The sequence below is a fragment of the Microchirus variegatus genome, assembly GCF_963457635.1.
Source record: "Microchirus variegatus genome assembly, chromosome: 20".
NCBI lineage: Eukaryota > Metazoa > Chordata > Actinopteri > Pleuronectiformes > Soleidae > Microchirus > Microchirus variegatus.
This window is the reverse complement of record NC_139821.1, coordinates 957,110-984,303: the sequence shown is the minus strand read 5'-3', so window position 1 is coordinate 984,303 and position 27,194 is coordinate 957,110. Positions and strand designations below refer to the sequence as shown.

Sequence of the window (27,194 nt, the reverse complement as noted above, 5' to 3'; positions counted from 1 at the left end):
CGTTTCCACTTCTTTAACATACACTCTTAGAAATAAAAGTGCTAAGTAGAACCATATAAGGTTCTTCGGCTTGTCCTCATAGGAGAACCCTTTTTGGCTCCAGTCTACCTGGAACCCTTTTGGAGGGTTCCACCAAGAACCCTTTTAAAACCCATTATTCAGGAAAGGGCTTTTAAAGGGTTCTCTGGATCAAAATGGTTCTTACTGGAACCATTAGTGTTACCAAGAATGCTTGAAAAACCCTTTCTTTGGGAAAAGGGGTTTTCAGAAGCAAATGGTTCCAGGTAGAACCTCAGCCCTGGTAGCAGAACCCTTTTGGAACCCTTATTTCTAAGAGTGTAGTATATAAAAAAAAAAGATACAGCTAGAACAAAAATGACAACAAACACTGAAACAACAAAAAATACATTATATATATATATATATATACGTACACTCTTAGAAATAAAAGTGCTATGTAGAACCGCTCAGCTTGTTCTCATAGGAGAACCCTTTTTGGCTCCAGGTAGAACCGTTTTATAAAGATTCCACCAAGAACCCTTTTAAAACCCTTTATTCAGGAAAGGGCTTTTAAAGGGTTCTCTGGATCAAAATGGTTCTTACGGGAACCATTAGTGTTACCAAGACACTGAAGCAAATGGTTCCCGGTAGAACCTCAGCCCTTGTAGAAGAACCCTTATTTCTAAGAGTGTAGTTAACCAGGTTAACCAGGTTAACCCTACATCAGGTGGTACCTCAGCAGCGACCTGTCCTTCCAGCTGCTGGATCAGTCGGGCCATGTCCTCCTCTTCAACCCGACCTCCGTGTTCCACCTCCTGCAGGACGACGATGAGGATGTGAATCCGTTAGATTTATCGATCGATTTGTTTCTTGTGAATGTGACACAGATGTATGAGATGTTCAAAGCTTTGGTTCATTGTCTTCTCCTCACCACAACTCCAGTCTCCATCTCCTTCTCCCTCTTCAGGAACTCGATGGCCTGCAGGATGGCGCGGTAGTCGTGGATTCCGTGCTCCCGCAGGATTTTCTCGTACTCTTTGGGCTCGTGACCTCTGAGCAGCTCCACGATGTTCACCTCCTGATCTTTCTTGGGGCTTTTCTGCTTCGAAGGTGTTCTGGATCAAACGTGACACAGTTCGTCAGAGACAAAGACCTCGGTCAAAGAAAGAAAACGGTTTCTGGTTACAAAGCTCTTACTTCTTCAGCCTCGTCCTCAAATCTCCCATTTCTTCCATGGCCTCCTTCTTGGACACTTCCATGTCAACGCCGCTCTCGATCTCTCCGTGTTTATTGGTAGCGACACATCTGTAGTTACCGGCGTCAGACTTGGTCACCTCTCTGATCTCCAGTTTGGCATCCTGGCCCTTGTGCACGATGGAGATACGACCTCCGGCTGTGATCTGCCTCCATTTGCCCTTCATCCACTTCACGCTCGGGATCGGGTCGCCGCCGATTTTAGCGATGAACGTAGCCGTTCCCTCTGCGAAGACAAACAAACAACATCTGTGCTACATCTATGTTCAGTTACACTGCTGCTAGAGTCCGGAGAAGCCTTCACTTACTCTCGGTGACGGAGATATTTTTGGGTTCCTCGATGAAGAACAGGTTGTCGAGTTTCTTCGCTGGTGCCGGTGCAGCTGGTGCAGCTGGGGCAGCAGGGGCGGGGCCAGGGGCGGGGCCAGGGGCGGGGACAGCAGCAGCAGGGGCGGGGACAGCAGCAGCAGGGGCGGCTTTGTCTGAGAAGAAGTTAAGAAGGTGAGTGAAGAAGAAGAAGAAGAAACAAACCAAGTGAAGAAGCGTCACACAGCTGTGGTACCTTGAACGGTGACTTTAGACTTGCAGAAGTCGCTGCCGCTCGCGTTGCTCGCCTTGCACAGATAATCTCCCGCATCGGCCTTGGAGGCGGAGCTGACCTCCAGACCGGCCGTCCCGCCGACAAACGTGATCCTGGTGTTTGCGCTGGACTTGAGTTCCCTCCGGTCCTTCATCCACTGGATGTTCAGCGGAGCAGAACCGCTGACGTGGCATTTGAGACTCAGCTTCTCGCCCTGGGTCAACGTCAGTGGCTCCAGAGGGACGTCGAATTTGGGAGGTTGGGCGGTTTCTGGAGAAATGAAGCGGGACACCTGCAGATACTCGCTTTTCAAACGCAGTCGCGTGACAAACGGTAAAGCTTCTGCTGTGAAAACCTAAGCAGCTGAAATAGAAGATGAGATCTTTGCGTTTCACGAGTCCACGTCTGGCCTATATTGCCTTAGACCATTGGTTCTCAAAGTGCGGCAATGAATTACAGTTGATAGTTTTAATCCAGGAGCGACTAAGCTTGTTAAATGTTTATTGGACATTACTGGATACAGACCAATTTAGCAGAGATGGTGTTGGTGGATAGAGATAACAGCTCATTATTTGGCAGATAGTCTGTTGGTGGATGGAGATAACAGCTCATTATTTGGCAGACATTCTGTTGGTGGATGGAGATAACGGCTCATTATTTGGCAGACAGTCTGTTGGTGGATGTAGATAACAGCTCATTATTTAGCAGAGATTGTGTTGGTGGATGGAGATAACGGCTCATTATTTGGCAGATAGTCTGTTGGTGGATGGAGATAACAGCTCATTATTTGGCAGATAGTCTGTTGGTGGATGTAGATAACAGCTCATTATTTTGCAGGCAGTCAGTTGGTGGATGGAGATAAGAGCTCATTATTTGGCAGATAGTCTGTTGGTGGATGGAGATAAGAGCTCATTATTTGGCAGATAGTCTGTTGGTGGATGGAGATTACAGCTCATTATTTAGCAGAGATTGTGTTGGTGGATGGAGATAACGGCTCATTATTTGGCAGATAGTCTGTTGGTGGATGGAGATAACAGCTCATTATTTGACAGACAGTCTGGTGGAGGATGGAGATAAGAGCTCATTATTTGGCAGATAGTCTGTTGGTGGATGGAGATTACAGCTCATTATTTGGCAGATAGTCTGTTGGTGGATCAACTGCAATCTGGTCATTAAAATGATTACAAATGGGATTTCTTTCAGTTTTTTTCCCTTTGGTGGCCCTCAGTCCAATGTTGGGTTCCTAAATTGGCCCTCAGGTATCAAAACTTTGAGAACCCCTGCTTTAGACGCTTTAGATACCGACAAGTTTAGGATTTTATTGATTCTGTTACCAATATTTATCAATAGTGTTATTATAGACAGAGCCGGACAGTAATGGAGTACATTTACTTGAGTACAGTACTTCAGTACAATTTTGAGGGATCTGTACTTTACTCGAGTATTGTTTTTAGGGAGTACTCATGACTTTACTCAAGTACATTTGAGAGGCAAATATTGTACTCTTTACTCCACTACATTTCTATCCATAACCATGAGTACCTGTTACTTCTTCTTCTTAAAAAAACTACACTACGCCTACAAAAATTCATCTAGTCAAGGTATGTACATTAAAATAAACTTCCTTACATTTCTAAGTTAGATTATAGCTACAGAAAAATGCACTAAACGATTGGCTAGCTGCGACAATGCAGCTTTTTTACATTCTCGGAAACGTTTGACGAGTCGAAGCCACGTGCACCCGCCAATTAGCCAGCTGTAGCTAGCCGTGCAGGTGGCTAACTTTGGCCTGACAATAGCTAGCATTAGCCGAGGCAAGCTAATCGTGTAACACGGATAATCAACGTTTCTATTTGTAAATGTAGGCACTGTGGCAGTAGTAATGCAATATTTACTCAAGTACTTTTAAAAACTTAAGTAGACATCTGACTGTAGTACTTTTATTTGAACTTGAGTAAAATTTAGCAAGTGGTATATGTACTTTTACTCAAGTTTTGAAGCGGAGTACTCTGTCCGCCTCTGATTATAGAACAATTATTTCACTGCTGTTTCTTCAGAACATAAAGTTAAAGTGATGCTAACAGCGGATGCTAACAACAGCGACACATCAAATATAATGTGTGTTAGCTTACGTCCAGGAGGCTGTTGTAACTGAGGACTGGTTCCAGAAGCTGGCAGAACCGAACACCTTCACTGAGCTTTGCTAAACAGACGGAGCTAACGAACTCGTACCTGAGATGGAGAGGGAAACCCGACAGGAAGCTTTGCCTGCGTCGTTGGACGCCTCACAGGTGTAAGCGCCTCTGTCAGAGCCGGTGGAGTCTCTGATGCAGAGCACGGCGACGTTGCTCTTGAAGCTGACGTCGTACTTGTCAGAGGAGCGAATCTCCACGTTGTCCTTGAGCCAGGTGACGCTCAGCGGCTGCGAGCCGGACACCCGGCCCTCCATCTTCACCGTCTTACCCTCCGACTCCGTCATGGACTCTGACGGCTTCTTGGTGAAGTTTGGAGGAACTTTACGTTCTGTTTCGTGAGGAGATAAAGAGAGAAAGTCAGATCGCGATCGAGACGTGAGGAACGAGAGGTTTTGAATTCGGACACCAATTTTCCAATGGGCCACCGGGCCGACACCAGAGCCACAGAGAGACAAAACAGCAACAGATACAGGGACGAGGACCTGATTCACCAAAGTGACGTGGATCACATGACTTCACGATAATCAATCTCAAAAACAAACGGACAACACGATCCAGGACAACAGCTAGACCACGAGGTTACCACGGCGACGGGAACGGCGTGTTAGAGCGTTACCTATTTTAACACGAGCGTGGCAGACGTCGCTTCCTCCCGCGTTGGAAATTTCACAAGTGTATTTTCCCGCCGCCGCGTCCCTGTCGCTGTTGAGGACGTCCAGAGCGCAGCAGGACGCGGTGGTCGTCACGTTGTACTGGTACGACGCCCAAATGAGCTTATCGTCTTTCTTCCACGTGACATCGACTCGCCGACCGCCCGAGTACGAACACTCCAGCCTCAGAGGTTTGCCCACTTGGTGGCGGACGTCCTCCAGTTTCTTGACAAATCGCACGGATTCTGAGAGAAGTAACGTTGGCATGAGTCAAAAGCAAAAACACGGAAGACCAGGACCAGGAGGCGGCGCTGTGTCCAAACGAGTCCATCCAATACTCCATGCACAAAACAAACGGTTGTCCATGAGCATCTTCTTATCTGTGTGTACTAGTGTGTGTGATATCAAACCCATCATAGTTTTCCGTCCTCGTTCCAGCTCATGCTCACTCTTTCTGGAGTTCGTGCAGCTGAGGTTTAAACGTTTATCTGGACGTGAAACACGTGTCCGTCCAGCTCTTCGACAGAGTCTGGTAAACGGCCGATTAGTCGAATGTAGCCTACATGAGTTCATGCTAGCAGGCAGGACGTGGAGCTCATGCAGTCGTATCGCCTCGAACGAGCGATCACTCAGTTCGTCGATGAATTGAAAGCACATGCCGTTTGTGAGGTTACCTATGCTGACACGAGCGTGGCAGACGTCGCTTCCTCCTGCGTTGGAAATTTCGCAAGTGTATTTTCCCGCCGCCGCCTCCCTGTCGCTGTTGAGGACGTCCAGAGCGCAGCAGGACGCGGTGGTCGTCACGTTGTACTGGTACGACGCCCAAATGAGCTTATCGTCTTTCTTCCACGTGACGTTGACTCGCCGACCGCCCGAGTACGAACACTCCAGCCGCAGAGGTTTGCCCACTTGGTGGCGGACGTCCTCCAGTTTCTTGACAAATCGTACAGGTTCTGAGAGAAGTAACGTTGGCATGAGTCAAAGAAAAAAACACGGGAGACCAGGAGGCGGCGCTGTGTCCAGACGAGTCCATCCAATACTCCATGCACAAAACAAACGGTTGTCCATGAGCATCTTCTTATCTGTGTGTACTAGTGTGTGTGATATCAAACCCATCAAAGTTTTCCGTCCTCGTTCCAGCTCATGCTCACTCTTTCTGGAGTTCGTGCAGCTGAGGTTTAAAGGTTTATCTGAACGTGAAACACGTGTCCGTCCAGCTCTTCGACAGAGTCTGGTAAACGGCCGATTAGTCGCATGTAGCCTACGTGAGTTCATGCTAGCAGGCAGGATGTGGAGCTCATGCAGTCGTCTCGCCTCGAGCGAGCGATCACTCAGTTCGTCGATGAATTGAAAGCACATGCCGTTTGTGAAGTTACCTATGCTGACACGAGCGTGGCAGACGTCGCTTCCTCCTGCGTTGGAAATTTCGCAAGTGTACTTTCCCGCCGCCGCCTCCCTGTCGCTGTTGAGGACGTCCAGAGCGCAGCAGGACGCGGTGGTCGTCACGTTGTACTGGTACGACGCCCAAATGAGCTTATCGTCTTTCTTCCACGTGACGTCGACTCGCCGACCGCCCGAGTACGAGCATTCCAGCCGCAGAGGTTTGCCCACTTGGTGGCAGACGTCCATCAGCTTCTTGACAAATCGCACAGGTTCTGAGAGAAGTAACGTTGGCATGAGTCAAAAGCAAAAAACACGGAAGACCAGGAGGCGGCGCTGTGTCCAGACGAGTCCATCCAATACTCCATGCACAAAACAAACGGTTCTTTATCCTGACTTGAAGGTTCTGATGCTGGAAAATCAATGTGAGGGCTTTTATTGTGTTGTTGTTGGAGATGTTTGCTCATTTATTGCGTCTACAGTCAGTGTGTCATCGGTCTTTACGTGGAGCTTCTATCAAACCCATCGTAGTTTTCCGTCCTCGTTCCAGCTCATGCTCACTCTTTCTGGAGTTCGTAAAGCTGAGGTTTAAAGGTTTATCTGAACGTGAAACACTCGTCCGTCCAGCTCTTCGACAGAGTCTGGTAAACGGCCGATTAGTCGCATGTAGCCTACGTGAGCTCATGCTAGCAGGCAGGATGTGGAGCTCATGCAGTCGTCTCGCCTCGAACGAGCGATCACTCAGTTCGTCGATGAATTGAAAGCACATGCCGTTTGTGAAGTTACCTATGCTGACACGAGCGTGGCAGACGTCGCTTCCTCCTGCGTTGGAAATTTCGCAAGTGTACTTTCCCGCCGCCGCCTCCCTGTCGCTGTTGAGGACGTCCAGAGCGCAGCAGGACGCGGTGGTCGTCACGTTGTACTGGTACGACGCCCAAATGAGCTTATCGTCTTTCTTCCACGTGACGTTGACTCGTCGACCGCCCGAGTACGAACACTCCAGCCGCAGAGGTTTGCCCACTTGGTGGCAGACGTCCTTCAGTATCTTGACAAATCGTACAGGTTCTGGGAGAAGTAACGTTGGCATGAGTCAAAGAAAAAACACGGAAGACCAGGAGGCGGCGCTGTGTCCAGACGAGTCCATCCAATACTCCATGCACAAAACAAACGGTTGTCCATGAGCATCTTCTCTGATAACAACGATGATGCATTTTATTTGTGTGTGCGAGTGTGTGTGCTATCAAACCCATCGTAGTTTTCCGTCCTCGTTCCAGCTCATGCTCACTCTTTCTGGAGTTTGTGCAGCTGAGGTTTAAAGGTTTATCTGAACGTGAAACACGTGTCCGTCCAGCTCTCTGACAGAGTCTGGTAAACGGCCGATTAGTCGCATGTAGCCTACGTGAGTTCATGCTAGCAGGCAGGATGTGGAGCTCATGCAGTCAACAGTAAACCGATGAATTAAAAGCACGTTGGCGTCCGTGAAGTTACCTATGCTGACACGAGCGTGGCAGACGTCGCTTCCAACCGTGTTGGAGATTTCGCAAGTGTACGTTCCGGCTGCGTCGTCTCTGTCGCTGTTCAGGACGTCCAGAGAGCAGGTGGAGTCTGTGGTTCTAACGTTATACAGATACGACGCCCAGATCAGCTTGTCGTCTTTCTTCCACGTGACGCAGACCCGCTGACTGCCGGCGTACGAGCAGACGAGTTTCAGCGGCCGACCGACACGGAAAGTCGTGTCGTCCAGCTTCTTGACAAAGCGCACGGGTTCTGAGGGAAGCAATGAGTCAAGCAATGTTAGAAATGTGGACATTTTTAGCGGTGGCCATGCACTGCTAAGCTGCTGTGATGATGAGAAATTATGAAATGATGAGAAAGCACATTAACGAGAGTAAGCCGAGGATGAATCGCTGAAAACCTGAAATCCTGAAACAGAAACCGGCCACAGAAATGTTTACGTATAGAAAAACAAGCATCACCTTTCACTGTCACGTTACAGCTGCTGGCGGCAGAACCGACCCGGTTCTCGGCCTTGCAGACGTACTCGCCGTGATCCAGCTCGGCGGCTGCGAGGAGGTGCAAGGATGCGACGCCGTCTGCGAACTCCATGGAGCAAGAGTCGGAGCGGCGCAACTTTCCGTCACCTTTGAACCAAGCGACGGAAATGTCCGGCGTTCCCGCTACGCGGCATTTCAGCGTGAGCGGCTGTCCCGCCGTCACCTCCACTGGCTCCATGTGTTCGACAAAGTACGGTCGCTCTGGAGTGAAACATGGTGATTATGACGATTAATTACGACGACAAATGGCCTCGAATATAAACTCTTTACCACAAACATTTCATTTTTACCTAGAATGGACACGTGAGCGTCGCATTTGTCGCTTCCGAATCCGTTGTCGACCTCGCAAGAGTATCTACCCGCCGCGTCCAAACTGTCCGTGTTAAGAACCTCCAGGATGCAGGAGGAGTCGGCGGTGATGACGTTGTACCGGTACGAAGCCCAGACAGCTTCAGCGTCCTTCCTCCAGGACACGTTCACCGAGGGGCTCCCGGTGAACGTGACCTCCAGCCTCAGCGGCTTTCCCTTCTCGAAGGAAACGTCGCGAAGCTTCTTGACAAAGCGGGCGGGTTCTGAGAGAGGCATCGGCATCATCATCATCATCATCATCATCATCAGTTACACTCATTTCATTTCCAAAGCAGGTGAAAAAAAAGACAAACCTTTGACAAACAGGTCAACTTCGCAGCTTTCCTTCCCTGCGTCGTTGATGACCTGACAGGTGTACTCTCCTGCCTGTGACGCCTCCACGCCGACGAGAACCAACGTCGCCACGTTGTGCCTCAAGCTGATCTCGTAGCGCCGTCCGTGCTGCACTTCTTTGGCTCCTCTGAACCATTTCACCCTCAGGGGGGCGCTGCCTCTCACTTTGGCTGAGAAAGACACATTGTTGCCCTGCAGCGTTTCCGCCGCTTTGGGTTTTTCCTCAAAAGACGGAGGTTCTGGTTGAAATAAATTTAAAAAAAGACGATGAATTGTCGATCGGCGCTGATTTGAGTTTGTGTTTGATCCCCCGGGCTTTTTGTTTTCACACCTACTGACCTGTGACTTTGATGGACGCGCTGGTTTCACTGGCTCCTGCGGCGTTCACAGCTTTACAGGTGTATTTACCTGCGTCTGACATCGTTATGGTGGGAAGAACCAGTTTGCAGCTGTTATCGCAGCAGCTAATGTCATAGTTTGCTCCTGCTCGGATCTCCTGGCCGTCGTGGAACCAGGAGGTAGTCAAAGGTGCCGAGCCGGTGACCTTACACTCCATCTCACCGGGCTTACCCGCAACAAGGTGAGCGTCTCTCAGCTTCCTTATGAAACTCGGAGGAATCAACTTATCTATATCGTCAAAAAAAAAAAAACATGTTAGAGAGCATTTCTGAGCTCAGCGCTGATCTCAAAGAATCCACATATCAAAAGACCAACCTGAGACCGTGAGCTTAGTCACACACGTGGCTGCGCCGACATGGTTTGAAACCTCAAACTGATATTCTCCAGCATCCGCTTTGTCAGCAGAGCGAATCTTCAGGGTGGACACCTTCTTTGACAAAGACGTCTGGTACTTGACACCAGCGCAGATCTCTTTGTTGTCCTTAAACCACTTACACTTCAGTTCTGGAGAACCGGAAACTCTGACTTCCAGAGTCACGTTCTCTCCCGACATCACACTCAAAGACTCGGGGCTATCCACGACTGCTGCTGGTTCTAGAAAAACGAGGGAGGGAGACATTTATGCCAAATGAACGCCGACACCATCAGCGAGGTGCGGATGTTACAAACCTAGAACCGTGATTTGGGAGACGGACTCTGCGACGCCAGAGTCGTTCTTGACCTGGCAGGTGTATTTGCCACCTGTGGTGGAGTCCGCGTGGGGAACGACCAGCGTGACCACGCCGTTCTCGAACGTGATCCTCCGGTTGTCTCCGTCTCGGAGGACGTGATCTTTGTCCTGAAGCCAGGACACGGTCAGCGGCTCTGAGCCTTTGACTCTGGCCGTGAGCGTGAGCTGCTCGCCAGCTCTCACCGACTGATCAACCAGCTTCTGGACAAACGCCGGTTGTTCTGAGCGAGAGCAGACACATGGATGAGATCAGGTGAAGAGAGAGAGAGAGCACCGAGACCTGCTGACAAACACGGTTCTGTACTGACCTTTGATCGTGACCGAAGTTTGGCAAGAATTTCTTCCGACGTCGTTGGCGACGCAGCACTCGTACTGGCCTGCGTCGCCCTGCTCCAGCTTCATGATGTGCAGCGTCGCGGAGCTGCCTTCACTGACCATCTTATGTTTCCTGGTCTCCTTTAAGGGGCTTTTGTTTTTGTACCAGCTGACCTTAAGAGGCGGAGTTCCGCACATCTCACAGTGAAGGCTGGCGTCTTTGCCAGCGACGCCCTCCACTGGGCTCGGAGTTTTAGTAAAAGACGGAGGCTCTGTGAAAATACAGTGAAATTCGTTAAGTGGAAAATCAGTCGTGAAGGTCGTGAAGGTCATGCTGAGGTTCAGTCCATGCTCGAGGATCCGAAGAAGTAACGATGGGAATAAAAAAAAACAAAGATCATTAGCTAACGTTCATGCTGTAGTGGGAGGGAAGGTCACGTGGAGGTCAGACGTACGTTAAAGTCAGAAACAGTCGCTCACTTCTTCAAAACCAGGAAAAAAGACCTAGCGCTAAGTATCATGCTAAACCAGATTCCCGTCATGTGGAGATCTTTCATGCAAAGTAACGGCGACACATTATCATCGATATCTGACCTTGGACTGCGAGAACGCTGCTGCAGCTGGTGAAGCCGGCAGAGTTACGGGCCTCGCAGCTGTAGACGCCGTTATCCTCCAGGCGCGCGGCGAGCAGCTGCAGGGACGCCGTCGCGTCGTCGGCGGCGAGCGTTATTTTACAGTTTCCTCCGTGGTTTAACTGCTGGTCGTTTTTGTACCAGCTCACGTTGACCGAGTGCGAGCTCTTCAGCTTGCACTCGAAACGGTGTCCCTCGCCCTGCTTCACGAAGGTGGTGGGAGGCAGTTTGAGGACGAACTGAGGAGGCGCTGAAAAGTCAGAAGAAAGAAGAAAGAGACGGTGTTAACATGAGAGAGGGAGAGCGGAGCGTGACGGCGATGGATAGAGGATGAAGGCGTGATCTTAACAAAGAGGATGATTTGGTAAAAAAAAAGATGAAAAATAAAAGATGGAATTGGTGGACAAAACAAAAAAGAGCAGTCCAACCTTTCACCAACAACTCTGCCGCACATGTGGCCTCGCCGGCTTCGTTGCTGATCCGGCACGAGTAAATCCCGCCGTGCACGGCCTCCACTGAGCAAAGCTCTACGGACGAAGAATACGTCTCCTGTCGGAGGACGCAGTTCGACCCCGCGACCACTTGGCCGCCGCTCTTTAACCACGCGACGGTAAACGGCGGCGTGCCTTCAAAGACGCTCCTGAAGACCACGGCAGATTGAGGAAGAACCGTCTGACTCTGCGGTTCAGACGTGAACGTCGGTGGCACTAAAACCACAAGGTAAAACAAGATGAAGGAACTGAGAAAAAAGAAGTCAACTCTGACCTATAAACCGTGAACGCTAACCTTTAGCGGTCAGAACGGCGCTGCACGCGCAGCTGCCGGCCGAGTTTGTGACTCTGCAGGAATATTCTCCCGTGTCGGAAGCTTCAGTCAGAACAAACTCCAGCGACACGGAATCGTCAGCGCTCAGAAGTTTGTGTTTGGAGCTCGCTGTGATTCTCCGTTTCCCTTTGCTCCATTCGGCCGAGAACGGGACAGAACCAGACACTCGGCATTCCATCGTCACCGGTGAACCCAGAACTACCTGAACGTTCGTTAACTTCCTCACAAACGTCGGAGGAACGAGTTCTTCTGTTTAAAAACAGCATCAAACATTAAGAGTCAGTGAAAGAAAGAAAGGAAGTAAGAAAAGACCCGCAGCTCAAGATTTTGTAAAAGAATATTTCACCGACCTAAAACAACCAGCTCAATTTCACAGCTGCACGTTCCCACAGAGTTAGCGGCTTCAAAACGGTACAGTCCGCCGTCTTCCGGCCGACAGCTCTGGATGCTTAAAGAGCCGAGGTTGTTCTCGTACGAGAGGCGACGTTTTCTACTCAACGCTAACGCTTGACCGTCTTTACTCCACCGGGTGTTCTCAGCAGTGGCTGAACTGTTTGTTTAGAACCTTCAGGGCTTCGTAAACAAGGTAATGACGCAGATACACACTAAAAAACACAGCGTTAATAGGAACTTCCGGTCCAGTTCCGCTTTAAGAGACAAAGCTGCTGCAGCTTCCAACCTGATTGGCAACTACACAGCGATACGAGCCAACGTCTCCTGGGTTTCCAGGACTTTTACCCCGACTTGAGTGTGTCCACTAGAGACACAGGACTTTGTGCCCGTCTATCATCATCATTCTCCTTATTTGTTAGGAGTCCAATCCTAGCGGATATCTGCCTTGACCATCCTACACATATGAGATAAGATACTGCAGATGTTGTTTTGAAGCAGAAATCTCTTACAGGCCTTGTGTTGGTAACGCGGCGTAAGGTCTTCATTAGATAATACGAAGCGCCATCCCTCGTCACCATTAACCACTCACCAAGAAACCGTGCCATATACTTTCTATCTGACTTGGTTCTTTTTCTGTAAATTGCCAGGTCTGGACGATATAAAGTAGACGAGATGTCACACACGGATACAGAAATTTAACTCTGGTGGACATTTGTTTGTTTGTTTGTTTGTTAGTTAGCCTGAGACGCCGGGTCGCCCCGAGTCACGCTGACCGCCTTTACATGCTCTGTGATACTCGTTCTGTGACGACACGGTGATCCACGGGTGAATCAGCTAATATTACACACAGACAGAAGCTCGACACAACAGTGAAACAGGAAAGCCACGGCAGTGAAAACATCACACATCAGTGAAACATCATACAAACCTGTGACTGCGAGCACGGCGCTGCTTCGCTGGGTCCCGGCTCGGTTCTGAGCCTGACAAACATATTTGCCTCCGTGCAACAACTGAGCGTCTCTCAATGTCAACGCGGCGCTCGTGCCGTCGGAGGACATTTTAAAATGCTCGTCCTCCGTGAGCTCGTGATCGTCCTTCGTCCAGGTGAAAGTCATGGGCAGCGACCCAGACAACATGCACCTCATAGAGACCTCAGAGCCCACAATAACGGACATGTCCTCTAGTCTCTGAACAAATGACGGTGGTTCTGATGAGAGAAGGTCAAAGGTCATGGTCAGGTTTCCTGGATTTAAAGACCTCAAACACATGGAAACTCATGGAAACATTGGACAACAACAACGACATGCAACAACAACAACAACAACACTGTGACTGACCTTTCAGTGAAATCTGGCAAGAACAAGACGTCTCTCCGACATCGTTCACCACTGAGCACTGATACGTTCCAGCGTCTCCACTATCACAGTCCTTCACCTCAACAGTGACCGTGTCATTTTCCAGGCTGATTTTGTGCTTTTTGTCGTTTCTGATCAGTTTATCGTTGACGAAAACACTGACTTCGAAAGGAAGCGAACCTGAAACGGTTCCTTCCAAGAGCACAGCAGAACCCTTCATAACCTCTGCTGATTCAAAAGACCTCACAAACACTGGAGGCTCTACAAAGAGAACAGATGGTGGATGTTAGAAGGTTCTGGTCTCGTGCAGCCAGTCTGGTCCACACAGCTCCTTTAGATGTTCAGGGCATCCACATCACACACTCTGGTCCACTCTTAGAAATAAAAGTTTTCAGTAGAACCATATAAGGTTCTTCGTCTTGTCCTCACAGGAGAACCATTTTTTCTGGGGGTTTTAAAGGGTTCTCTGGATCAAAATGGTTCTTACTGGAACCGTTAGCGTTTCCAAAAACCCTTTCTTCGGGAAAGGGTTTTTCAGAAGCAAATGGCTCCAGGTAGAACCTCAGGCCTTGTAGAAGAACCCTTTTGGAACCCTTATTTCTAAGAGTATAGAAATAAAATTGGAGTGACATTCAGGGACTAAATCAAGACAGATTAAGACTGAGGAGGAGCACTTGTCTTCACCTGCCTTGGTCTTGGTCTCAGTATAATTCTGGTCCTGAATATCACCAGTCAGAGACCAGGTGGTACAGTCCAATTAGACCTGAATATACTTGTGTGGTCTGGGGCCCAGACTACAGATGTGGAAAGTATGGATTGGTCTTTAAAGTTCAAATAAAAACATGTAGGTCTAGGTTTAGGTCTGAGGAACCGCTGAAGAACATTTACTCAAAGTTCACTAAGTTTTTATGATGATACAGAGTCTGTTGGGTTAAAGCAAAGATCAGAACATGACCTCCAGTCAGCCGTGAACATGTTAAAGAAGAACGTGGACCAGGTCGGACCAGGTTGGACCAGGTTAGACCAGGTCTGACGTCAGTCAAAGTAAAGGATTCACCTCTCACGGTCACCGAGCTGCTGCACTCGTCTCTGCCGGCCTCGCTGGAGGCCACGCAGACGTACTGTCCGCCGTCTTCTACGGAGCAGTCTTCTACCTCCAGAGACGCTACCGAGCCGTCAAAAGACGTCACGCGTCTGCGGTCGCCCGTGATCTCCGAGCCGTCTTTCGACCACGTGACCGCGATCACGGGAGTTCCCTGCACTTTGCACGACAGCTTCAGGGGCTGCGCGCTTCTCAGCAGCAGCGACGGCTCGAGCGTCATGGTGAACTTTGGGGCTTCTGTGAATTCAAAGTTAGTCAGAGGAAGAGGTTAATTCAAAGAGACAGTGAGCGAGTAAAACAGCTAAGAATGAAACACAAAAGAATCAAACGGCACCTTTCACAAAGAGCGCCGCCGTGCAGTCCACCTTCCCGGCGTCGTTGGACACTTGACATGTGTATTTACCAGAATCGCTGGATTTGACAGCGTTGAGCTCCAAAGAGCTGAATGAAGACTCTTTCTTTATGAAACACTTTCCTCCAGTGAATATCTCTTTCTCCTCTTTGAACCACTTAATGACCAGAGGAGCTGATCCAGTGAAGGCTGATTTGAGGACAATGTTGGAACCCGGTGAAGAGTCCTGGGACTCAGGTTTCACCGTAAACGCCGGAGGTTCTGGAGTTATTTATTGAAGGGAGGCAAAAACAACATCAATGTTTAAAACAAATAAGCTTCAGTCATTGATAAAATCATTTTTTTTTTAATCTCAGGTTTTTATTTCCGCTCTGACCTTTGACGGACAGAGCGCCGCTGGTCTCCTTTTCGCCAGCGTCGTTGGAGGCTCGACACGTATAAACTCCACCGTCGCTCTGGTTCAGGCCGACGATCACCACAGAGGCGGTGCTCTCGCTGAAGTCCACCTGATATTTGTCGTCGCTGCGGATTTCTCTATCGTCTCTGAACCAACGAACGAGCATCGGCTGAGAGCCGGAGACTCGGCACTGCAGCGTGACGCTGCCGCCGATGTTCGCGTCCACTTTCTTCAGACTTTTGGTGAAGGACGGCGGAACGGCGCGATCTGCGTCAAACAAACACGTCAAACATGTAAACTCTGGAACCTTCGCTGGAACCTTCACACACGACGACTCGGTAAACTGACCTATAACGGTGACGGCGCAGGTGCACTCGTCTTTGCCCACTTTATTGGAAACCTCCATCTTGTATTCCGACGTGTCTCCTTTGTCGGCCGAGAGGATCTTTAATATGGCGGTGTTTTCCTTCACCATCATCTTATATTTACGGCCGCTGATCATCTCCCTCCCGTCTTTAAACCACTTGACCTTCAGTTCTGGACTTCCTGAAATGGTGCAGCCCAAAGTGGCTGATTCTCCGGCGGTGACGCTGATGGACTCTGCTTTCTCTAAGATCATGGCTGGTTCTAAAATAACAACACGTTTTATTTTAAGAGGAGAGAATAATCTCTTAATCTCTTAAAGTGATAGTTGGGGGTTTATGTTTGCGCTTGGAAACCCCTGAACTATCCCTTTAACTGCAAAGGTACAGTATTTGGCAAAGGTAACTGACCTTGAACGGTTAACACGGCTTCACATTTCTGCTGCCCGGCCTCGTTCTCGGCGAGGCACGTGAACTTCCCTCCGTGTTTGATCTCAACACAGGAGAAGGAAATGCAGACGACGTTGTTCTCAAAGCTCATGTGAACGTTTGGATCGTCGTCCCTGAGCAGCTCAGAGTCTTTCATCCACTTCACGGCGATGGGAGCGGAGCCTTTCACGCTCCCCTGGAGTTTCACCGTGTTACCCAGCACCGCCGTGGCGCTCTCGACCCTCTTTGAAAACACCGGCGGTTCTGAAAGAACAGTCACAGTGACGTGAGCGACTGTCGCAGCCCTAGCTATCGTACCTGCGTTCATAGACTGCGCTCATCACTGACCTCTCAGTTTAGCCGCCGACTTTGACGTAGCCGAGCCGACCTCGTTGGACACGGCGCACTCGTACTCGCCGGCGTCGGCGCTCTCAAACGCGTGGATCTCCAGAGAGGTCAGGAAACCCTGCATCACTATCCTGAACTTCTTATCTGTGGACACGCGCTTCTTGTTCTTTTTCCAGGACACCTCGAACGGCGTGGAACCCGCGAGTTCACACTCCAGCACGGCCACGGATCCTCGCACGGCCTCCACGGGCGCTAACTCCTTTTTGAAAGACGGCGGCGCTACAGAGGAACGTAGACGTTAGACGCCTGAAGACTCGACTGCGATAAATGTGTGTTTACGTCGCTCGTGTGCAAAGAAAACTGAATTCTCTTCTGAACGCTAATAACATCTTTTTGACTCACTGCCCTCTAGTGGATGCATTGCTTAACAACAGCAAACAGAGCTCTGCGTACACACCTTTGACCGTGGCTTTAGTGCTGCAGCTTTCACAGCCAGACTCATTGAGAACCTCACAGGTGTAATTTCCGCTGTCACTCAGCGACACATCCTGAATCTCAAGAGTGGCAACGCCCTCCTTCAGGCTGATGCCATGTCTGCCCCCTGCTGACAGCTCGCTGTTATTAAAGAACCAAGTGGTGTGAAGCTCGGGGGAACCTTTGACGGAGCACTGCAGCCGTGCAGTGCCGCCCTGTTTCCACACGGTGGTGCCCTCCAGCCTCTTTACAAAGACTGGCGGCTCTGCGGAGGTGCACGGTTTTAAAAGAGCCCACGTTAGGTCAAAGATAAACAGAAACAACGCAGCAGATGAAAGATGTTAAAGGTGTTAAGTACATTTTCAAATCTGACAATGTTCATTTCCGTGAAAATCAAGATCTTACCTTGAACCTTCACCAGAGTGGAGCATGTCGCACTCCCGGCCTCGTTTGTCACCGTGCACACAAAGTTCCCACAATCTCTCAGCGTGGTCTTTAGAATACCAAGAGTGACCGTCTTATCCTCGAAGGACAGTTTACAGTCGGGAGACTGGTGGACTTTGCGTCCGTCTCTGGTCCACGTCACACTCACTCCCGTGTCCTCGTCCACCTGACACTCCAGGTGCAGGGGAGCGCCGACCACGGCGGCCACGGGACCCAGCGGCTTGACAAAGCTGGGCTTGTCGATCACACGCAGCTCCATGCCGCACTCGTCGGCGCCGACGTCGTTGGACGCTCTGCAGACGTAGAGCCCCCGGTCAGCCGTCTCCAGCTGACCGATCTCAAGAGTGTGTTTATTCTTTTCACAAGAGGTTCGGACGCGTTTCGGCTCTTTGGGCAAGGCCTGGTCGTCTTTGAGCCAGACGACGTTCAGAGGAGCCGAGCCCATTATGACACACTCAATCACTGCCCTCTTACCCACAAACACAGTCTGAGGGTCAGGTTTACTCACAAAGGCAGGGGGATATTTCTCTATAGGAATCCAGGGAGAAAGACAACGTTAGTCGTACATGAACCGGGGCCAAAGCACCAGTCATGGACAGTTCATGGATCACCACAACAGCTCCAACATCAACCAGCCAAGAAGAAGAAGAGAAGAGAAACAACGCGTCGTTCCTACCTGTGACGATGAGCGCGGCAGAGCATTCATCGCTGCCGTGCTGGTTGGACGCCCTGCAGGTGTATTCACCGCTGTCCTCCTTGGTCGGCGTCAGCAGATCCATCGACGAAGTGCTGAAGCGACTGATAATGCGGTACTTGTCGCCTTCTTTGATGGCGTTTCCGTCTTTGAACCACTTGAAGCTCACGTTGGGAGCGTCCTCGGTCTCACACTCAAACTTGGCGTGATGGCCGATGTTGACCTCCAAGGGTTCAATCCTGTGCCTGAACACAGGTCTCGCTGCAAGAGAGGAAGATAAAAAAAGAAAAACAATTAACGTCGTAACACACACGACAAGAGGAAGAAACAGAGAAGATGATGAAGGTGGTGGTGGTGATGATGATGAAGTGAACCTGGGATGAAAACACAGAGGATGATGACATTTGGTTTAGGATGAAGATGTTTCTGTGAGCAGGAAGGAGAAAGCGTGCAGAGACAGGAGTGGACCAGGATGAATGAAGGTTTAAAGGGTGGTTTCTCTGGAGGACGTGGTGATGACATGAAGGTGTCTGAGCAGTAGGGATGGGTACCAAACCAAACCAAACCAAACTAAATCTGGACTAAGATTCTCCAGAGATTCTCCTGCTGTCGTGAACATCTCTCACTCTAAGATAACATCCTTCTGCTTTGTCCATATTGAGACACAAATTTATCTGCACAGTTTGAAAACAGCTTAAAGGGACACTGTGTAGTATTTATGGGTTTATATAACCTAAAATCCACTTTTTTATACATATTATGTGCTCCTTCATTGTCTCGTCGCCGTATAATAGTTTTTGTTTAATTTTCGTAGCGTTTCAAAAAGCCATGTAAAATAACATGGTCGTGGGCCGCTGTTGCATAGCCACTGTTAGCAGAGAGACGCCATGTTTCTACAGGAGCCTGTAAGGACAAACGCGAGAGAACAAATCAAGCGTCGCTTTACTTGTAGCGGAAGTCCCGCCTCCACTGACGGAGCTAATACGATATAGAAAAGATTAGAGCTGAAACGATGAATCAATGAATCGATTATTAATTGATTACTAAATTAATCGGCAACTATTTTGATAATCGATAATCGATTTGAAGATTTTTTCAAGATTTCTGATTGTTTCAGCTTCTTAAATGTGGATATTTTCTTGGTTTCTTTGCTCCACATAACAAAGAAATCATTAAAACTGAATCATTTTGAATCAACATCATAATTTCCAGCTTCTGATCAACGTTTTTTTAACATTTTCTGACATTTTATGGACCAACCGATTCATCGATTAATCGAGAAAATAATCGAAAGATTAATCGATTACGAAAAAAATCTTTAGTTGCAGCTCTACAAAAGACACACTTATACATCTGAATAAATAACTAGAACCTCGTCTGCTGACACGGAGAAAGACGACGAGGACGACATTTGACCGGCTGAGGATACCGTAGCGCTCAGGGAAGGGAGGGGGTGAGCAGAGGAGCAGTTCTTTGTTGTAAATTTCAGCCTCTCCTCTAGATGTCACTATAAACTACTTACTTCACCTTTAAGGAAACTGAGTGAGAGATGCTACTGAAGCAGTTCTGTTCTGATTCAAATATGAACAGTACCCAACCCTAATGAGCAGTGAGAACAGTGAGGATGTTTGTCTGGTGAAAACCTCAAACCTCCAGACTTGTTTTTTTGATTTGAAAAGACATAAATACAAAATGGTCAAAGTCTGAGTGACAGTTGAGGTTTACAGACTAAGGTAAAATGTGTTGTTGAGTTAGTCGATGATGAAATCAAATAAATGCCCATCATCAAACCTCTGGAGGCCACAGTGAGTCTCGAAGACGTGGTCGTCCGGCCGGCTTCGTTCTCGGCCTCACACACATATTGTCCTTGATGCCTCTGCTTCACAACCTTGTTGATAACCAGTGTGTGTGCGTCACCGTCTGTAGAACACTTGAACTCTTTACCAGACTTCACCAGCTGCCCGTTGAAAAACCAGCTGACACCGGTGGCGTGTTTGATGGTGGCGGTAAACGTCGCCTCGCTGTTTTCCTCAGCGCAGACGTCTCTCAGAGGCTCAACGACTGCAGGAGAATCTATCAGAGTGTCTGAAGACTCGCTGATCGACTCGCTGATCATCACGGCCTCGGACAGGAACTCCTCTCTGCTCTGGCTGTGGACGGTAACGTCCACCCGTTGCTGAACAGAAGCCCCGCCCACAGAGACCTCCCTCCGCGACTCACAGATTTCAGTTCGACTCCTAACGGTCGCACTTTTGAACGACGCCCTCTCTTCGGTCTTGAGAGCCGCAGACTGAGACGCGGTTGAAGGAAAGCCGACCGCGCTCTCCGCCACCGTGACCGTGTCCACCACGGATGACATCACCTCTTTGGAGGCGGCTGTGGTCACCCGCACTTTACCGGGCTTCTCTGTTTGCGCGGCGCCCGGCTGGTCTGAAGTCAGACTCTGCTGCTCCTGGAAAACCATGGCGTGCAGAGCGGCCTGCAGCTCAGATCTGAGGTCAGCCGTCTGAGGGTACTCGCCCTCGAACGACAGCGTGATCTCCATCGGAGCGTCGGGTGCCGTGATCAGATAAGTGTGCGCGGCGTGTTTCGGCTCTTTCCGAAGCTTCACCTCCTGCACCTCCACGGCGGCTAACCTTCCTACAACGTCGGCCAGTAAGAGCGGCTGGTCTCTGGCCACGGCCGACTGCAGGGCGTCTCTGAGCTGACGGCGTACGTTCACCGTGGACGGTTTAGGAACAGGGATAACAAAGGTGAGTTCTTTAGGGAGAACGTGCGAGTCCTGAGACTCGTGGACAAACAGAGCGTGTCTGGGCTGCGTCAGAACGCTCACAGACGAACCCTCGGATTTAACTATTTCGCCTGAACGTTCTCCGACGATGACCCGCTTTTCTTGCAGCAGCACCGACTGCCGCAGCGACTGACCCTCCTGAATCTGGACTGCAAAGTCTTGCTCGGCGGCTTCTAAGACGCGGCAGCTCTCAGTGGCCACGGCCTTCTCCTCTATGAAAATGGGCCTTTTGGGGATTTTAGGCTCGGTTTTTACCTGAGGCCTGCACTGCTCATCGGTTCCGAGAGCAACGGTGTGACCCTCCTCGAGGCTCCGAGTGTCTGTGACGTTCAAAGACCGCACGACGTTCCAGTCGTCCTCTTTCTGGATCAGCGCTCGCTGTCGTTTCACATCAGCAGCGAACGGCAGCTCTTTTGGGAGCTGCATGGTTTGCGAGGAGACGGCGAGGACGCTGGACGGTCTGGGCTCAGTGCGATGCTGCAGCTCAACGCCGCTCGCTGCCCGATCCATATCTTTGTGAAAATCTGCAGTGATCTGTCGCTTTTCCTCTGAAATAGCCGCGTGCCTTTTGGCCTTTTCCTGCCTCTGTGCTGCCACCTGCTGGTCGGGTTTAGTGACGGTAAGCTTGCCTTCCTTTGGTAAAACTGCTGGCGAATGAACGGACTGAAGGTGTTTTGTTTGCGGCGGTTCTTTCTTTGGTCGAACTGACGTAGCGTCTGTCTTTGCTGCTAAGTGTGAGGTTCCCTCACAGACAACAGTCCTCTGCTCTTGCTGACTCACTGAATGCAGCAGAGTTGGACTCTTCCTGGCCTCGGCCTGCTCTACGCTGGGCTTTTCGCTGCTGAACCTTCCTTCAGACTGTAATATATCCTGACTACTGATGACCTGCAGGTTCAGGACTCTCTCTCCCTCGTGCTGAGGCTGTAAACGTACAGAGGATTCCAAACCTGGCACCTGTCCTACCCGCTCAGCCTGGAGTTCATACTTCTCTTCGGCAGCTACAGCCGACTTATAAAGAACGTCTTTGCACGAGTTGATTTTCTCCTGCTCTGGTCTGCGGATCTCAAAACTCCGCTCTTTGGATAAAACCACTCTAGTCTCGCTCACGGGTGCCACCTCTGCTTTGGCCGTCTCTTTCTCGACGAGGGGTCGGACGGCGGCGTCTGCAGCTGGCAGCAGCTCAGAGTGCCGCTCTGTGATTGGCTGCTGACCCGCGTACTGAGCCGAGTATAAGATCCTAACCCCTTCTGCGATCCTGAAACCCTTCTCTTCCTCCGGCCTGCGAACAAAACCTGACCTTTCGTCGAGGACGGCTAGAGTCGACTCTATCTGAGGAGCGAGAACCAGCTGCCTGGGCTCAGCCGAGGTCTTCATGTGCTCTGGAACCTGGTCCGTCAGAGCCTCGGCTCTCACTGTGGTGAGTGGGAGGACCTGTTCAGACGTGGCTGACATGAGCCTGGACGGCTGCTCTTTGGCTAACTGGAGCTCGACCACCTCTGGGCTGAGGATGCGCTCAGAGTGCTGCTCTGTGATCTTCTGCCTCTCCTGCACAGACGATAAGAAGGAGGCCGTGTGGAGCTGCCTAACGGGGACGGCCGAGACCTGGACAGGCTGGGTGGGAACCGCAGAAACCCTCTCCTGGACCTCATGAGACTGCAGGACTGCCGCCTGCTGGGTAAACCGCTCTCGGTGAAGAGTGGCCGCAGAGATGTCCAGATCCCGGAGCGTCCCCGCCTCCTCGCTGGGAATAATCTGCCCGTCTTTGGTGCTGATGGTGTAGATCATCTGATCGGAGCGGCTTCTTTCGTCGCGCAACAGAGACCCCGAGCTTTGCTGGGTCATGGAAAACTTTAAACCCGCGGTCTTGGTCACAAACGGCTGCTCTTTCCCGAAGACGAGCAGCTCCGCGGCGCAGGACTCTTCGCCGTGTGCGTTGGAGGCCGTGCACGTGTAGACGCCGCCGTGCTCCTGTTGGACGCCCTTGATGTGAAGATGACCCGATCCGTCCGGATTGTTCACCATGATGCAGAAGCCGCTGGGCTGGATGTGGAGTCTGCCTCTGAGCCACTGAACCCGAGGCAGTGGATCTCCGCTCACCGCGTACCTGAAGGAGGCGTCGCCTCCCTCGCACACCTGCGTCGACTCTATGCTCTGGCTGAACTCCGGGGCTTTCCCCGTCAGGACGACGCCTTTCTCCGACGCGTCCACGTGGACGTGCAGATAAGACGTGCACGTGGACTGACCGAACCTGTTTGCCACCTTGCAGCTGTACTCGCCCTCCAACTCCCTCTGGACGTTGTTGATGACCAGACTGTGCTCGTCGAGCTGGTGATCGAACACATAGACCGATGAGCTCGTTATGGTCTGGCCGTTGTGGAACCACTGAACGGCGGCTTTGGGAAAAGCAGACACTCTGACGGTGAACGTCACTGTGTCGCCGGCAGCTGCGGCTGCAGGAGACAACTCGCTGAGGAAAACAGGCTTTTGTCTTTTCTTAGGCTCTGGTTTGAGTTCAAGTGTTCTGGTTTTGTCTGGTAACTTAAGGCCGGTGTGGAACGACCTTTCTTCTTCCACTGCGAGGGCGGAGCTAGAGAAGGCTGAGTGGAATAAAGAGAGTTTAACGTCATGTGAGACAAACCGCAGTCACCTGGGAAAAAGATGGCGTTACAAAAGCAAACAAACGACGTAACAACGGTGTAAACGAGTGCGAGTCGTCCAGCTTCAGCAGCACTGCTGCCACCTGCTGTTCTGGACAGTTATTGCATCTCAGGTGGGCACAGAGTGCAGGACAGGAGCTGAGACCGTGACGTCACGTTGATGTGTACACAAGCATTTCAACCTGGAAACAGAGTCAAATCAAATAAAAAAAAGATTCTTGAGACATTTATTTACCTTTTCCTTTGTCCTGAGTCTCAGGTTCTTTTCCCGCTCCAGTGACTGTAAAAACACAAAAGGTCGACAGATTAAAAACCGAAACTCACAACTGGACATAAAGAGTCTCATATGGTGCAAGACTGTTAGGATCAGTGACAGCTCGTGCATCCATATCATCCCTCTGGTCACGTGACTGACATTCCTGCATGCTTCTGTTGGTCTTTAGTGTGCAGCACCTGTGAGTCTGTCTGTCTGTCTGTCTGTATCACTGTATCACTGTGTGTGTTTGAGTGAGTCAAGGTCAGTGACCTCTGGGGTTAAACCTGTGGAAGGTGGTGTCTCTGCTGCTGAGTGTTTGGGTGAAGCAGTGTAGATTGTGTGAGTGTGGGGCTCGTCAAAGCCCAAGCCAACACAGAGACCAAAAGACCAAAAGCATGCAGATGCCAACCTGTGCTGCTCTCAGCATCTCCAGCTGAGCAGAGCTTTTTGTAAACGTAAGCGTCCGCTCGTCCACGTGTGTCATTGTCAACGTTCAAACAGCACAGAGGGCCGTCACGTTTCACAGAGTACGACACAGAGTCCTCGACATTCAAACGGTTGTAAAGCCAAACGACGACGGGAGACGGAACTCCCTTCACAACGCAACCCGGCGAGCCGCCGCCGCCTCTGCTCGTGAGCAGCAGCTCCGGGGGCAGCTTGACCAGGAAGTTGAGGCCTCGCTGGTCGACACGTGCGACATCGGGGAAACACGGCAGGAGGCCGATGAAGCTGGACATCGTCTGAGACGACGACGGAGGTTTCTGCACGACCTCCTGCTGCTGCTCTTGTTCGGGGGAGTCTCTAACGGACTCCCTGTCAATCTGAGACGGTTTGCGTACAGAATCTGTAGGGACGGGGGTTTCTGCTTTGACAATCGCTTCTTTAGCTGGGTGAGAATAGAGTTAAGGGAGAGTAATTAGAGTTCAAAGCTATTACTGGACACACTGAAGGCGTTAGTATGATGGTGATGAGATTAGCCAAGCTGGAACAGGAGGAAGAGGACGATACGACTACAAGGCTCGTTATTCTATTATGCTTAACAGGTTACAGTCTACGAGGAGATCATTAATGAGGGGGGGGGGGGCGGGAGGAGCGATGGGATGGACCGGATGATGACTGATTTAAAAAAAAGAATAATATTAACCACCTTCAACAGTGAGCTGGGCGGAGGAGCTGTTTTGACCGTGTGGGTTGGTGGCGGTGCAGCGGTATTTACCCTGGTCTGCCACACCGACACCCTGGATGAGCAGCGACATCAAGCCCTCGCTCTGAGAGCTCCTCACCCGCTCGGTGTCCTCCAGGCTCTGCCCGTTATGATCCCACACCACCGCCGTGAGCGGCTGTCCGTCAAACACGCAGCTGAACTCGGCCATGTCGCCGCTCTCCGCCCAAACGTCGCTCATTTCCATCAACAGTTTGGGGAGAGCCGAGAGCTCGACGTCGAAGCTGCGCTCGGAGCTCGTCTCCACCGATCGACTCACGCTCTCCGTCCGAGTCTCAAACGTCCTCCAAGACACGGACGAGCTCCGAGAGACTGTTTCGGTAAAGTCAACGCTGTGGCTCGTTTGTGCCATCGAGCGAGAGCTGAAGCTCTCGGCGTGAGCCTCCACGCGCTCACTTAGCTTAGCATCGGACGCAGAGCTCCGCACACTAGCTACGGCTCTTTCATCTGGGCAGTGAAAAGAGTAGAAGAATTAGGTCAACACATGATTCTGCTGATGTCTCCGTGAAGGTGGTGGTGGTGGTGGTGCGTGGACGATCAGTCGGGATCAGCGAGGACGGACGCCGGCGTCCACTGTCAATCATGCACGTTTGGCTGGAGCCGCCATTTAAAGGCAAAAAAATACATCAAAAATTATATTTTGCATCGTGTCCATGCTCGAGTGTGAGGAGAACCCTGAGGAACCCTGAGGAACCAGCAGCTGTTTGACACTTCTGTGTTCTTCTCAAGTAAAAGGAAAAAAAAAGAGCTGGAAGAGACGACATCATCATGCATCATGTGACACACCTGTGCAGCTATCACCTGTGCTAACGTGTGCTTACACAAACAATCCGGGGCTAACGTTAACCACAGTCACGCTAAGTCTTTGAAGGCTGACAGACCAGACCTGTAGAGACCAGAGACCTGAGTAATGAGACCAAAGACCAGAGACCAGAGACCAGAGACTCTTGGCTCAGATCCTCTGCTCTTCACCTCATTCTCTCATATAAATAAACTCTGGTTTGCTGTGAATAACGATAACTTATTGTTTTAGATTAAGTTAGATGATGTGAAAAGAACTATATTGTAAAATAATCCCCAGTGATTGGTTAATTTCTCCATGACAGAACTGAGAAAGGATCTGATCTGGATAAACGAATCAAAGTGTTAGTCAGTGAAAACGTCGCCTCACGAACTCACCGTCGAGATGCAGCGTCGCCGAACACGTCACCATTCCTGCCGAGTTAGCGGCAACACATGAATATTCACCCTTGTGTTCGGGGAGAACGTTAGAAATGTCCAGCCGGCAGATGTCGTCGACGCGAGACATCGTGAAGACGTCCGACTGTTTGAGTTCCCTGTGTTTGCAGAACCAGGAAACCTGCACATCTGCACACACACACACATCGGGTTTGTTGTCAAATAAACACACTCCTGAATCACTGATTTTCACTCTGAAATGAAACAAACGACCGTCACCTTCTCCAGAAACACTGCACCAGAACTGGGCGGGGCTTCCCTCAGAGGCCAGGACGTCCTGCAGTGGACTGATGAGGACCGGAGCCGAGACCGGAGCCATGGTCTCCACCACTTCAGGGACTGTCGGGAACAATCAATCGCACACAGTTACTGATCGAGTTCAGACACAAAAACTGCAAAAAATCTGCTCCAGTGAAGCTGATGCACCAATAATCTACCTTCTACGGTGAGAGAGGCGGAGCTTGTCGCTTCTCCAAAGTCGTTTTTGGCCTGGCAGCTGTAGATGCCAGAGTCCTCCACAAAGACCTCCAGCAGCAGCAGCGTGTGCTCATTGCTGCCGTCGTGGAGGAACTTGATTTTGTCGGTGATGACTAGAACCTCAGAGTCTTTGTACCAAGAAACCTGAGGCAGAGGGAGTCCGGTCACCTGCACGGAGAACCGCGCCGACCTGCCGGACATCGCCGCCTGTGGCGCCATGAGGCGCACCATCTCAGGAGGTTCTGGCACTGCAGGAAACACAGGACAGAAGTTCAGTCAGGAAACAGAGGACAGAACTTCAGTCAGGAAACAGAGGACAGAACTACAGTCAGGAAACAGAGGACAGAACTACAGTCAGGAAACAGAGGACAGAACTTCAGTCAGACAGAACTACAGTCAGGAAACAGAGAACAGAACTACAGTCAGGAAACAGAGGACAGAACTTCAGTCAGACAGAACTACAGTCAGGAAACAGAGGACAGAACT

The 27,194-nt window shown here is 50.4% G+C and overlaps 1 protein-coding gene across 8 annotated transcripts in view; it reads right to left on the bottom strand.

The window, feature by feature from the left end:
• The window catches only part of ttn.1 (titin, tandem duplicate 1), a 149,846-nt gene that overhangs the window by 99,814 nt on the left and 22,838 nt on the right, over positions 1 to 27,194 (bottom strand). For 6 of the 8 annotated variants that reach the window (XM_083906943.1, XM_083906948.1, XM_083906944.1 and 3 more), the window contains exons 36-64: positions 26,669 to 26,956; positions 26,451 to 26,570; positions 26,172 to 26,360; positions 23,750 to 23,794; positions 18,049 to 18,327; positions 17,334 to 17,900; positions 16,912 to 17,193; positions 16,455 to 16,733; positions 16,089 to 16,370; positions 15,664 to 15,942; positions 15,295 to 15,582; positions 14,901 to 15,179; positions 14,522 to 14,803; positions 13,447 to 13,725; positions 13,038 to 13,316; positions 10,854 to 11,141; positions 10,253 to 10,531; positions 9,884 to 10,165; positions 9,530 to 9,808; positions 9,155 to 9,442; positions 8,776 to 9,054; positions 8,404 to 8,685; positions 8,036 to 8,314; positions 4,067 to 4,357; positions 1,817 to 2,104; positions 1,563 to 1,736; positions 1,198 to 1,480; positions 932 to 1,115; positions 735 to 815 (exon numbers count right to left, since the gene is read on the bottom strand). In XM_083906943.1, coding sequence (XP_083763069.1) covers positions 735 to 815; positions 932 to 1,115; positions 1,198 to 1,480; positions 1,563 to 1,736; positions 1,817 to 2,104; positions 4,067 to 4,357; positions 8,036 to 8,314; positions 8,404 to 8,685; positions 8,776 to 9,054; positions 9,155 to 9,442; positions 9,530 to 9,808; positions 9,884 to 10,165; positions 10,253 to 10,531; positions 10,854 to 11,141; positions 13,038 to 13,316; positions 13,447 to 13,725; positions 14,522 to 14,803; positions 14,901 to 15,179; positions 15,295 to 15,582; positions 15,664 to 15,942; positions 16,089 to 16,370; positions 16,455 to 16,733; positions 16,912 to 17,193; positions 17,334 to 17,900; positions 18,049 to 18,327; positions 23,750 to 23,794; positions 26,172 to 26,360; positions 26,451 to 26,570; positions 26,669 to 26,956 — 7,574 coding nt within the window. Of the gene's footprint in view, positions 1 to 734; positions 816 to 931; positions 1,116 to 1,197; positions 1,481 to 1,562; positions 1,737 to 1,816; positions 2,105 to 4,066; positions 4,358 to 5,353; positions 5,400 to 8,035; positions 8,315 to 8,403; positions 8,686 to 8,775; positions 9,055 to 9,154; positions 9,443 to 9,529; positions 9,809 to 9,883; positions 10,166 to 10,252; positions 10,532 to 10,853; positions 11,142 to 13,037; positions 13,317 to 13,446; positions 13,726 to 14,521; positions 14,804 to 14,900; positions 15,180 to 15,294; positions 15,583 to 15,663; positions 15,943 to 16,088; positions 16,371 to 16,454; positions 16,734 to 16,911; positions 17,194 to 17,333; positions 17,901 to 18,048; positions 18,328 to 23,749; positions 23,795 to 26,171; positions 26,361 to 26,450; positions 26,571 to 26,668; positions 26,957 to 27,194 lie in introns of those variants that run through there. The other 2 variants (XM_083906949.1, XM_083906950.1) reach the window with 2 other exon arrangements.